This window comes from Aquila chrysaetos, chromosome 1 (assembly GCF_900496995.4).
Source record: "Aquila chrysaetos chrysaetos chromosome 1, bAquChr1.4, whole genome shotgun sequence".
In the NCBI taxonomy this organism is placed as follows: Eukaryota; Metazoa; Chordata; class Aves; order Accipitriformes; family Accipitridae; genus Aquila; species Aquila chrysaetos.
The window spans coordinates 43,501,730-43,515,360 of record NC_044004.1 but is presented as its reverse complement, the minus strand read 5'-3'; the positions used below and the strand labels follow the sequence as shown (position 1 = coordinate 43,515,360).

At 38.0% G+C, this 13,631-nt stretch overlaps 2 protein-coding genes across 6 annotated transcripts in view; one reads left to right on the top strand and one right to left on the bottom strand.

The window, feature by feature from the left end:
- The first annotated feature begins 16 nt into the window (after positions 1-16).
- On the top strand, positions 17-13,596 carry LOC115339211. The gene is made up of 8 exons (XM_030008845.2): positions 17-812; positions 2,285-2,371; positions 2,642-2,875; positions 4,705-4,727; positions 5,610-5,755; positions 6,331-6,431; positions 6,527-6,628; positions 7,755-13,596. The coding sequence occupies exons 1-8, from the start codon at positions 249-251 to the stop codon at positions 9,546-9,548; spliced, it is 3,051 nt and encodes a 1,016-aa protein (XP_029864705.1). The 5' UTR covers positions 17-248; the 3' UTR covers positions 9,549-13,596.
- DDX60 (DExD/H-box helicase 60) overlaps positions 12,894-13,631 on the bottom strand; it is a 48,288-nt gene continuing 47,550 nt past the window's right edge. For 4 of the 5 annotated variants that reach the window (XM_030008784.2, XM_030008793.2, XM_030008773.2 and 1 more), the window contains one exon: positions 12,894-13,589. In XM_030008784.2, coding sequence (XP_029864644.1) covers positions 13,487-13,589 — 103 coding nt within the window. In that variant the 3' untranslated portion in view covers positions 12,894-13,486. The remainder of the gene's footprint in view (positions 13,590-13,631) is intronic. The other variant, XR_003922657.1, reaches the window with a different exon arrangement.

Below are 13,631 nucleotides of genomic sequence, written 5' to 3'. Positions count from 1 at the left end.
TCCTCCCCGCGCCGCCGGGCTCCGCTTCCTGGGAAGTTGGCGGTTGGCAGCGGCGGTTGGAGTTGGGAGCTTGCCGGGTCTTCGGCTGCTTCTCCGTGGCCCGCGGCCCCTCGGCGGCGGGGCTCGCTGCCGCCGGGCTGGAGGCGGCAGGGCGGCGTGACGAGGCGGGGTCGCCCAGCCGGCCCGCCTGCGAGCCGGGCCCGGGGCAGCAGGAGCGGCGTCCTCGGCCGCCCGCCGGCTTGTCGCAGATGGAGGCCAGCCTGACGTGCGCCGTGTGCCTGTCCCTCTTCGAGGAGCCGGTGACGCTGCCCCTCTGCTCGCACAACTTCTGCCGGGGCTGCGTGCTGGAGTGCCTGGCCTCGGCCGAGGCCGCCCGCCAGCAGCAGCAGCGGGGGCAGGGGCAGGGGCAGGCCCGCCTCCCCCGGGGGGGACCGGGACCGGGGCCGGGCGCGGGCGCTGGCGGCGGCGCGGCCGGCGCCCGGGTGTCGTGCCCGCTGTGCAGGAAGCTGTGCTCGCTGCCCCGCGGCGGCGCCGCCGCGCTGCCCGTCAACACCACGCTGGCGGAGGTGGTCAAGCTCTACCGGTCCGGCGCGGCAGGGGCCGCCAAGGCGGGGGAGGCAGAGCCGGGGCAGGGCCCTGGCCTGCTCTCCCCGCTGGCGCTCGGGGGAACCTGCCAGAAGCATCCGAGCCGGCTGGTGCAGCTGTACTGCCGGATGTGCCGCCAGGCGGGGTGCGGGCAGTGCGTCTCTGAGGAGCACCAAGGCATCTTCCACTCCGTCAACCTCATAGACACTGTGTACCAGGAGGAAAAAGTAAGCGCCGCGCTTCCCCTCGGCGCCGGGGGTCCGGCTGGGGGGGGGGTCAGGCTGTCCCACGGGGGATCCCACCGGCCCCGGGTGCTCTTACTGGGCGACGCAGGGAGAAGCGCGGTGTGGTGAGCAGGCGAGAGGCAGCGAGGGGGTCTGCTGCTTGGAAGCAGGAGTCGGGATTTGTTCGTGGGCTACCGGGGTGTGCCTTCCCCTGCTGCCGTCAGACCTCCTCCACCGCAGACAAGGGACCGGGCGGTATTACAGTATCCACAGAGCGGAACCCAGCTTACCGAAGCACCTGAGGAGTTGGGGTTTTTTGGTTTGGTTTGGGTTTCGGTTTTGTTTTGTTTTAATATCGAGACTGGCAGTCTTTGCCGAAGAAACACACTGATGCTAAGAGTTTATTGCATGTCTGGATCCAGTTTTTCCAAGGAAGATGCTAGTCCTACTAACAAAAAAAACCCCAAACAAACCCAAAAAACGCCCACGGATATTTTGTTTATAGGCTCTCTGGCATAGGTAATTTGGGTCATAGATAATTACATATTTAGAAATAGACGGTTTAGGTAAGTAATAAGTTCATAAATGTAAAACAAAAATGCATTCCTGTTTGCATGAAGATAGCAACTGCCTGGCCTAATGGTTGGTTGGCCGCTTTGTAGTGGTAGTAGTGTTTTTTGTCAAAATAGCTACCATTTGGGTAGAATGAGCCTTTCATGCCTTATGCAAATTGGGTGCTGGGCGGCATGTCATACAGCAGTTCTGCTGTGCAGTAATTGAAACGACTGCAGGGCAGTGATGAAGAGTATAGGTATAAAAGTTTAAGTACAGCACTGACTATTCTTTAAGCCACAAGTTGCTTTTGCACTGATTTCCCTACTGCCTCTCCCATCACCAATTGCATGTCACTCAGGAAACCAGGGGAAAACAGTCTTTGCACAAGGCTCTCTATGTAAAACTTAGTGATACTGTAGTGAGGTAAAGGAGGAAAAAAACAGTGATAATCTTAGTTTAAAACCAAACAGAAATAACTCAGATATGGACAGCTTTCTATTTTATCATTGAGGTATTAAAAAAAAAAAAGTGAGTATCACACAGTTGCTTGTCAGACTGGAATAACAGCATTAAAACTTAAATTGTGATAGATGTCTGTGTGAGGGGAGAGGTTTTAAAAAAAAAAACCAAACCATTGTTTCCCTCAGCCTTTTTCTTTTTTTAACTATGAAGTAACCCTGTAGCCATTCTAGCAATATGCATTGTAGGTGAGCCTAAAAATATTATTTTGCAAAATAGCAAAAGTAAGTTTGTGTGCTGATCCAGGAAAGCATTAAATGTTGTTAAGTGATGTTTTGAATCACAGCCTTTGTTTAATATGTTTTACAGCACATCCCATGATGTGATTCTAGATAACCACTGAAATGTATTTATTTTATGGAGCGGATAAAGTCGTACTAAGTGTTTCAATTGTCTTGCAGTTAACCTTTTTCAGCAGTCTGAAAAAAATGAGAATAATAAATGAGAAGCTGATGAATGAAATCTCAAGTCAACCAAATGATATGGACGTGAGTTACAGTTGCTGGATATTTTTTATATATATGAAATGTATATTATTAAAATATATTTTAAATTATATTTTTATATATTATATAGCAATATATATATATATTTATATATATGTGTCTTTGTTTCTCTTTCATGATAGGTTAATCACAACATGGAGTATACTGGTGCTCCTTGTGGCAGAGATGTGCTCTGAGCTTACTTGGGGAAGTGACTCCTATATAGACATTGTTACTGCATTTTCATCTGTTTTTATGTTCTCGTGCTTCTAGATGGTGCTGAACAGTGATGCAGAGATAATTGCACTGGAATTTGGAGAAATTTTCAAAACCCTGGAAATGAAGAAACGGCAATTGCTAGAAGATGTTGAAAATCAAAGAAGTAAAAAAGAGAAGGAATTTCAGATTTGGAAGAAAATGAAGGAAACTCACAAGAAGACCATTGAGAATTTTTTGAAGGATTGTGAAAAGCTTGTCCATGAGTGTGATCCTCAGCGTTTCCTGGAGGTGATGGCCTTTTAGTTGTTATTTGATATCAGTTGTATAATGAACCTCACATGTCATATAGAGCCTGCTATTTTGTAGATTATGATAATGAGTGGATCAGGAAAAAGAAGTTCAACAAATGAAAAATACAGACTAAAATTACTTAATACTTCATACTTTTTTTTTTATAGCAGTGCTTTTCATTTTAGAAAAGTTTGAAAAGCTTTCTTTGCAGTTTATCAGTTATATTTAGTGAATTTAGTGGACACTTTTCTTCTTCACTGAAAACTAATGAAATTAATATTGACTGTGTAGCTGTTGCTGTAACACTTGCTGTATTATGCTACCAGCTGTGAAAGTAAGCTACCTTGGTGCTGGATAGGGAGTTATTTACTAGTACTGCCTTCAAAATTCTCACATTTATTTATTTGCTTTTTCATATTTATTTTCAAATGCTTTGTGTATTAAGCATTTCCATTGCATTTTTGAAGTTGCAAGACATTAAAAATGCTTTTTGGGTAAAGATTGGAGCCAGAATCGATAACTTGTCTGTGCTGCACAGTGGAGTACCATGTTGGGATACCTGAGCTAAGGTGATTATACTGATTTTAAAACCTACTGTAAACTTTGCACCGAGGCGTGCAATGGAGATAAATCAGCCTATTCAGAGCTGGCTTAGGTGCTTCTGACATACCTCTACTATGTAGTATATACACTTCTGTATACAAGACCCTGAAAGCCTTCCTCATAATGTTTAAGGGAACTGCACAGAAAAACACTGTTTCTGATTTAGAGATAAATGCTAGAGGAACCGAAGACAAAAGCTTAATCTTCACTGTTACCTAAGCTAGTGTAGACCTTTTCATCTCGTTTATGTCAACCACTGTGGCTGCAGTTGTATGGAATTTAGGCAGATGGTAGATATGGGGCAAAGTACTTAAATGACTACTGAATTTTGTGTTTTCCTTAACTTCAAGGCTTATGCTTTCCTAAGAAACTACAGCATATTGCTGTTTTCTGCAGTGGGTCTTTTTGCTGCCTTCAGATAAATGAGAAGCTAAGAAAGTGTTTAGAGTTTGACTAAGTTTCTGGTAACAACTTGTTAAGGAAAATTTCACTTTTACCCAAAGTAAAAGCAACTCCCACTTTTGGAAGAAATATTCTGACTCCAGTGATGAGTATGCTTTAAACTTAGCACCTTCCCGCCTCCCCCTGATAACACTACACAACTCATTTCAGTGAGGTGGGTTTTTGTTGTTGTTTTAAGATTGCGTTCAATGAGATCACCGGGTTTTTACAAGGAGGCAGCTAGTCTATAATCCAGTCAGGTTTTTACTCCCATTCTTTGGGAAGTGTCACTTGACTACAGCGCAGTGCACTTCATACTGCCATTATCTGGCTGATTTAAAACTAAAAGACAGCTTTCTTTAATCTCAGTGTAATAGCATCTTGAGAACAGGTAGCAGAGGCTTCCCTCGCCAAGAAATACAGAACAGTCTTTCATCAGAATGTTTACAAATATCTGAACATCTGAAATGGATTAGATAACCATATGGGTCATGATTCATGATTTGAATGCCTTCATTTGGCTCTGAAGGAGTTCTTTTTGTCTTTAACACAAAACACGACAAGATAAATCATTGTCCCAGACATGCTTTTTTTTTTTTTACATTTGTATGCTCTTTTTTTTTTTTTTTTTTTTTTTTAATATTAACAGGTTTATTTCCTATAGTCCTGTGAAATGAAGACAGGGAGTTCAGTCGCTGAAGTATTTTGATAAAGCAATAATCTCCTTTTGAGAGTTGGAGAAAAACTCATTCATATCTTACAAATTCTTGTTTTATTTATAGGTGGCCTGTGGCTTGAATACAAGGTATATTTATTTTTTTTTCATGCTTTGTTAGTTCTCTAGTGTAATTTTAAGATTAAAAACTAAGAAAATAGTTTCTTTGGATATGGTCAGATATAGCAACTTAAAATGAAAATAGTATTTGGTAATTAAGACATTATAATGCTTTCAGATTTTTTGGATGCTCCATATTCCAAATTTTAGGCAATGTGTCAAGAATTTTAGTGATGTACTGTCTGGTATTAGAGATAATCAATCTTTTGAATTGGCTCCCTGGCAAAAACTGAGTATAGGAATTCATTAATACATGGCGATTGGATATTTTTAGATATTTAAACTCGGGAACACTGAAGCATGCCTGAAGCTTTTACAGAAATCTTTAAGTCTAAGTGTGTGTATGGAGATTCTGCAGTGTCTTCATTTGTGTGTTTGCAGTGCACGTACCCTGTATATTGCTTTCTAAAGATTCTTAATTACATTTCTTATTGCTTTTTAAGCAGAGTTTAAGAAAGAATATTGGAAATGGAGTTCTTTAAAATATGTTGTGGTTGAGACTAACATTAGCAATGCCCTCTGAAGAAAGAGTATAATTTAGATTCAGGTATTGTACACTAAGAAAAGTGGGGGTATTTTAATCTTTTTGCTGAACTACAGGCACTACTTATTGCAATTTCCATTGTGTATGAAACCTAATTCAAATGAATCGTCAAGTAGTAAGTTTTAATAAAAAAAATCTAGGAAACTTGACATTTTATTGAGGACTTAACTCTTCCTGATATCTTCTCCCTTTTAGTGATTTCTTTTTAAAATTAATTTTTTTTTGTATTAGGTAGGTGTAACTTAGTTGTTGGCATGTGAGCCTTAAGAAAAGTGTTTAAGATTGGGGTTTTTTTTTCCCTTTTCCAGAATGAAAACTCAGCTTGACCTGATGAATATAGCATCCAGCTATGAAAAACCACCAGAATATACTCAAAAGAAGATGGATATCAAACCTGTGGTTAATGAAATCTTGGCTTTGAAGTTAATGCCTGTTAATGTAGGCATTGTTAAAGGTAGGGAAGAAGGACTTGATATAGGACAAGATTCGGGGACTCACTCTAGGAACCTGTAATTTGTGGAACTAATTGCTAATAAACAGTCTGCATGGCAAAAGCATGCAAGAGTTCAGAAAGCATCTGAAGAAATTAATGGATGTTAAATTCATCGAGGGCTTTTAAATGCATTTTATGAATGTGCTTTCTCTACGAAGTCCCTAGGCTGTATTTTTGGAAGCTGGGGGAAGTATCATTATAATTTTCCTATACAACCAGTATCGTCACTGTCAGAAGTGTGTTGCTGAAGTAGATGGGCATTTGTTGTAGTGTAGTGTGAAAGTTAGCTACTCTCTGACTAAATGCTTTTACCTCAAGGAGAAAATGTTGGGTTTTGTATCAGTCCAGGCATTTAGAAAACTTTTTGTGCAGGCCACTTGCTTTCTATCACAGAAGTTTCGACAAGTACTAGGGTCTCACTTAGGGTAATATACTTTTGTTCTTAATTGGAATCTGTGTTTAGATGCACAGGAACCTTTTGGTATTTTCCATACTTAATATGCTCTCCATTAGTATTCCTGTATTCTTTCTGATAGATCTACCTTCTGGAGGAAATGAGAACTCAACAAAAAATACTCTATTTAAAAATAACATAAAGCAATGGCAGGACCAGAAGAATATACCCAACACATTTCTTGTAAGTTATTGACTATGGGGCTACAACACTGTACTGTTTTGTTTATTTTTTCTTATCAAAATAAACTATAATGTCTGCTGCAAAACATTTTTCAGCCTGTAGCAGGACAGGAGGAAGCACTAGCAGATGGTAGCAGGATCTGTACTCGCTTAATGTCAATATCAGAAATGTCAGCGTTTCAAAATATGAGTCATGAGGTATGATTGAACATCTGTTGTAAGTATGGCTAAGTTACTATTTGTTATGACACAACTTTCTAAATAAACTCTTATAATCTTTTTCAGTTTTCTTAGTAGAAAGTTACCCTTCCAATTCTAGAATGTAAATCTGACTAGGTTATTAAAGCTGTCAGGATTTTACTCTTCTTTTTTCTTCAGAAAGCTGGAACTTAATCTTACTACTGACTTCAAATACTTATTTTTATATTTTATTGTGGCTTTTTGAGTCACATCTGTAGCTTTGTAATCCAAATAAGCTTCCCTATTGCCTATTTGAAGAGGTAGTCATCTGCCTGTGTTCTGTTTTCTGAAGATAATAGAATTCACTCTTGTAAGACTAAATTCCTGATAATTTGACATGAAACTGAAACCAGTCTCTTTGTTTCATTTCCAATGATCTAGTTATACAACTAGATTGTTTCACTCACTAGCAGTTCCATGTGGGTGGCTGAGTGAGTATTGTTCTGTACAGAATGATTCTAGTTACAGTTGGTGAAGCATGGCTGGCAGTGAATTGCATAATGTATGTTCTGAGAATACCAATGGCAGATGATTAAATGAAGAAGTTGCTTAGGTCCTTTAATATAGAATTATTTTTCTTTTGCTGTGTTATTTTGAAGAACATCTGTGGCTTATTGCCATTGAGAATACAATTTACATAGTTATTGTATCTAGTAAAAAAAAAAAAACAAAGAAAAACAAAAAAACAAAAAAACAAACAAACAAACAAACAAAAAAAAAAACTACCACCAGCTAAATTGGTTATTTTTCATGACAACTTGAGAATTTGTCACTTACTGTCTAAGCTACTATTTTTAGTTATTTGTGGTTTTGGCAGTGACTTTAAACAGTTTTCTATAGTCTCCTGTTTCAAAACCTACTTTGTCATCAGGGTTCCATGTGTATCTTGTTCAATTATTTTTAAATAACTTTTTCCCATAATGACTTGTGTTCTGTTGTCTTCTAGCAGCAATGGAAAAATACATCATAAATGCTATAGAATATATGAAAACTTTTCTTCAGTCGTAGGACCATATGTGGGTTTTATAACCTCTGAATCCACACATGCCATTTTACTTAACGGGATTCTTTGCTGTAATTGTAGGAGTTACGTTACAGATACTATATGGAACGTCAGAAGCTCACCGATGAGTTCAAGACACAAACTTTACCTGCAAATAAAAAGTATAAATTTGTAACTCCTGAGGCTTTGAAGGATAGGTCCTCAGGAACTCCTTTTGTACCTTCACCTGCTAAAGCAAATAACACAGATAAAGGAAAAATAGGAACCCTGCAAAGAGCAGATGGCTTTGATAAGAGAAGCTTTTCTGGAACCAGTAATCACAGCATCCCATCCACAAATATGAACTTTTCTGAAACAAATGGTGACTTAAAATTATTTCATGAGAGAAGTTCCCAGGAAGTAACCACTCCAGCCTTATCAGAAAACTCCGAAGACTTAGTCATTAAAGAAAAATTGCCAATGCAGGCATCGGCAGTTACTGTTTCCAACGAAATGGACACAAATTCTAGCACTTCATCTGGCTTAAAACCAGCAGCATCAGTAAATGTTACTGTTTCAAATTCAGAATTTCTAGATGTTTCTTCAGAGAGACTTTCTGCTTCACCTTTTGCTTTCAGTGCATGTAACAACTCATTACCCAGATTTATTAAAGATGCAGGTACATTTTCCTTCAAAAAGAAAGACAGGAAATACATTTTCCCTCAATTTTATCTAGGAAAATGTGATCGTGCAGTTAAAACTGATAATGAGAATGAAAGCAAATTTAGAAAACATGGTCCTGTAACAAAACCTACAGTTTCCGATGCTTCAACCAGTCCTAATGCAGACTCAGCAGAAAGTGAGAAGCCAGATTTTTCGTTTCCCTTTGGCAATTCAGAAAGAGATTGTTTTGCAGGATTGGGAGTCAGCAATTCATTTAAGGTTTTACCATTATCCTCATTTTTTAGCCAATCTGAGAAGCCATTTGACAAAAGTACATCATCTCACATGAGAGAAAAAACACTTTCTGCAAAGGAAACGGCAGAATATGGTACACAGAAACCATCTGTCTCATGGGAACAGAAAGCTAATGCCTCAGAATCCATCACAGCTGTAGCTTGCAGTACTTCAGAACCCAACATTGCAGCTGGGATAAATGATGTCTCAGAGTCCCCCCTTCTCCCCAGTAACTGTGTATTTTCCTTCAAAAATAACTGTTTCCAGTTGCCTTCAACAGTATTCTCATTTGGAAGTATTGTCAGAAATAACTCTGATTCGCTGACTTCCTCTGTGTTTTTGTCTGGAAATGGTACTGAAAAAATGGAAGAAGAGAAGATAAAATCTGACAAAACACCTCTAAATCTAGGGAAGCTTGTATCTTCACAGTGTGCAGAGCCTGCTTCTAGACATAGTCATCCAAAATGTGAAGGCTCATTCTTTCCTGTGAACTCATCTGAGAAAACTGAAAGTGCAGAAATGCTTGCTGATAGTAATTCTTCTTGTAGTCAGCCTTTATGTTCAGTTGTCCTTCCTGTTAAATATGAGAACGCATCTTCCACTCAACTTATTATTACAACAACAAAACAAGAAACAAAGGTAAAAGATGAAGGAAGTGAAACTGTTGCTGAGAACAACTCTTCCTGTCCTAGGAGGGAAGATGAAACTGAGTCTGTACAGTTTCAGAATGCAGCTTGTTCTGTTCCTGGCATGTGCAATGAACCATCTTTAGGAGGTTCTGTGCTTACGGTAAATGAAGCAGGAGGAATACCAAGTGACAGTGATTCTGACACTGAAGAGCTAAGTCAAACATCCATCTCTACTGATACCAGCAGTGCATCAGAATATTTTTCTGTTGCTGAAGACAAAATATCTACTAGAAGAAAATCAGAGACATGAAGAGAGAGTGAAATGGAAGATGTCTATACTTAAATAAGCTGGAATTAAATAAATGCTACTTAACACATTAAAAAGTGGGGATACCTGTGATTTTACACCTGTTCTCCCTGATTCTTGCCAATTGAGGTACCTTTGTGTTAGAAACATGACTGCTTATCAGCAAGTACAATGTACTAAAGTTATTTTTATAGTGCAAACCCAAACTGAAGAAACAACCAAAAATGTCATGTCTTGTTAAAGACTCAAGTATGACCATGTATGCTGTATCTTTAAGAATGCAGACCTTCTGAGAAGGACTGCTGGGGTGTGTGTGGGTGGTGGGGGACTGAGGTGTCCCAGAAAGCAGGTTCAGTGAAGCCTCAGCAACAAGAAGTATATTGCTGTTTTGGTACAGCAGCACTTGCACTAGGGTTAAATCAGAAAGAGTACAGACATTAGCATTCACCTCATAGGCAGGGAGGGAGGAGAGCCATGGGGAAAACAAAGGATATTGAAGGGCATTACTGGAAATTGCTTTGCATATGTCCCTTTTTCTGTTTTTCTTTTTTTCTGTGATGTATTTAATATATACTGAAGGTGCAACTTCTAGTGTAATTTCAATAATTTCTCTTGCACTTTTGAAATTGAAACACCACATCAATGTTCTTGTTATGCGTTGCAGAAGGGTGTCAGCTATGCTTCTGAACCGCTGCCTTTATGAAAAGTAACAGTCACAACTAATTTTCATTTCCTCTTGGCAACAGTTTTGGAACCAGTGGACAGATACTAACTTGCTGTTTTGACGAAAGCATTAGGAGAACCTAGCTTTTAAAACACAAAAAATCTCCTTTTAAAATTTGTGTAATGACAGGAAAAGAGGAAAACAGCACTTCTCACTGATCCAGAAGTCATTGAATTTTTAGTCTGTGAAATATGACACAAAGTGAGGATAAAAATACCATCTTTTTCTAATTTATTAACCTTTTTGTTGCATACAAGAGATAATTGTGCTTTAGCTATTAGAACATGCAGACAGTAGTGCTATTTCAGATTAAAGCTTCATTTCATTTAGTGTTCACTCTCCAGCAAGAGCTGGTACCAGATTTTAAATAAATGAATCTTGCGTTAGGTAGCTATGTCAACTGGCAAGTATTAGATCAGAGTGTTTAATATCCCTTCAGAATTTTTCACAGGCAACTAGATAGACATCTTTTAAAAAGAAAAAAAGATCAAATTATCTTTGTAACTTCATAAGAGAAATATTACTTAAATTTAAATCTCTGCAAGGCTTACCAATATACTTATTGTGACAGAATACTTAGAAATACTGTTCTTGGTTTAGGAAGTGATCTAATTTTAATTCGACTTGTGTTAAATTCTTGGCCTCAGTTTTTCTGTGGCAGTGCATTCCTCTAAATGTGCTGAAAAATAGTTTTTAGAATTTATAAAACTTACTAATCTTCCATTTGCATTATAGTAAGGAAGGTGGTGAAAATTATCTTTATTGTTTTAGTTCTTTATGTTCATCTCTTAAGTCTTACTGTATTTCAGTTTTCCCCTAAGAATTGTTCTGCTTTTATCTCTAGACGTTCTTGTCATGTTCTTCTGCCTGTGTAGGAGAGAAGTGTTAAAAAGGTATTAAGTTAAATTACTGGAAGACAAAGGCTGACCATGATGATAATGGCAGAGAGTGTAATGGATGGAGGTTGATCTCACTATAATGAAAGCAAGAGAAATGGAACAATTTTAGAGAGACAGATAAGGCACCCATAAAACTTGTTGCCAGAAGATCGTAGAAAATGTTTGTTTTCTGCTACAGTGACAAAGAAAAATAATTCCTAATGAGTTAGGGTTATTCAGAAACCCTACTGAGTTTCTTAAAATTGCTTATTTTCTACATGTCTTCTGTTCATTTCTATTACAGTGTTTCATGAGAGTTTGATAAAGTTAAGCTTTAAAGCAGATACTTCATCTTCTAGTGAAAAGACACCATTATAGAATTATAAAGCAAATAAACAGACTACAATACAGTTTTTGAAAGCAGAAATTGTTGGTGTGGGGGTTCAATACAGTCCTAAGACTGCTTTTCAAGAATGGCAAGTTGTTGTCTAAGTGCGTTATAGCTCAGCATTAAGGTTTTACAGGGGAGATAAGTGGTAAGCAGGATGTTTTATTTACAATAGGTGGCAGTAAAATTACAGTCCACCCAGATATTAAATCAGTAGAATTACTGATATTTCTGATATTTTCACAAGTTGATTTCTTGGTCATTTTGACTTAAGCACTTGGTCATCTTTCACTATTGACTCCTTACTAACAGCTGTAACAGGAGTGAGGTACTTCTTGTATACATTATTAAAAGTGAAATGTTTACTGCTATTACTAATGCTTTAAGAGACACTACAGTCTTCAGCATATAAAATTAGTACCCTGTGACAGACGTAGTAAGTGTTTTTCACCCAGGATTTCATGGTTACTGGTCAAATAACTGAGAATACAATAGGACCAATTTCTGACTTTATTCCTTGGTCAATTAATTGTGTCTTAGCTAAAAAGATTATTCCATTTATATTGGGAAACATGAACCTGGAAAGGTCTAAATAAAGTTACTTCTACCCTAGTTGAGGAACAGCTGTGCAAGATTTATCTACATATGGCATGGTTTGCCAGATAGTAAGGAATAATTTGAGTAAATTTTATTTTCCAAGCAGAGTTAAAACAGTCTTTTCTACCACTGGGTTTGATTTCTGTCATAATTTTGTTTCACATATTAAAAAACTGGAAGGAAAAAAGAGATTAAGTCAGTTGATGGTAGCTCAGCAGCACTACCTGACTACATAGAGGTTTTCCCCCCAATATCTCCTAGCGACACGTTGCATGTAGTTTAATGCTGCCTAAAGAGATCTTTTAAGTCAAAGACTTCATCAGTGATCATTTGATGAACACCAGAGCTAATTCAAAGAAATGGGGTTCTGAATTGTCCTTAATGCACATTTTGCTTATTATCAATAGCAAATAATTTACATCACTATCTTGGTCATCATTATAAAATTGTGTGTGGCAATGAGGACTGTTGTCAAAGCCTAATTTTCTTAGGTTATCTAAACATTAGTATGTATGTATATATTTTTTCAGACTACAAGTAGACTAAAATGTATGTTAAACTGAAGAATTTTCAGGAATAGTATGAAAATACTGCTGAAAACTTTGTTCTTCCCAGCAAAACCCAAGAAAATAGTTAGGAAACATATTTTACTAAACGCAATAATTTGTATTGCAAGGGAATTTTTGACAAGTATAGTAGAGGTGTTCTGGATCTTTCTGAGTCTTAAGGATACAGGAGGTGAAAAATGAAGCAATTCTATATATGGTTGGAACATTTTTATTAAGCAGACTTCATTGTACTGATATAAAATCTTTATACTGAAAATTTTGTAGACTAAAACTGCAGACTGGTTTAAAAACTTTTATAATGGTTCATGAAGGTACTACTTTATAACTTAATAGCAACCTTGGAAAATAGAACAATTTATTTGATTATAGTTGCCAAAGTAATTGCTGAACATCCTTCACAAATGGGCTGAAAGTTTCCAATGCTGTCCTACTAATCTCACCAGCTGTCAGAACTGTGACATTTGCTCAGTATATTTGAGAGCTGTCTTAACATATATATCGCTGCCTGAAAAAAGAAATGTGCAATTGAAAGATATGTGCAATTACCTAGTTTTGTAATCTATTAGAAACAATTATTTAGTTGCTAACATGTCAATGTGTAAAGGTTAATTTTCTAAAGTCAACTTTGTATTACTAATATTGGATATTACTAAAGCTTTATTATGAAATATATTTGATAACTCACACCTAGTCACTTCCTGACTTAAAAGGCAGCTGATCTGTGTGGTGAGAGTACTATGTACTGCTGCTGCTGCTTTCTTTTTCTTTTTTTCTTTCTTTTTTCTTCAGGTGACACACTTCAGTTTCTTTTCATAGATTTCACCCAGTTGTTGAAATGCCAGTAGAACGTTATCATTTGGATCATCACACAGTTCACTCAGCGATGTTCTGTTTTGTTTTTTTTTAATTAAAAAAAAAAAAAAGCATTGT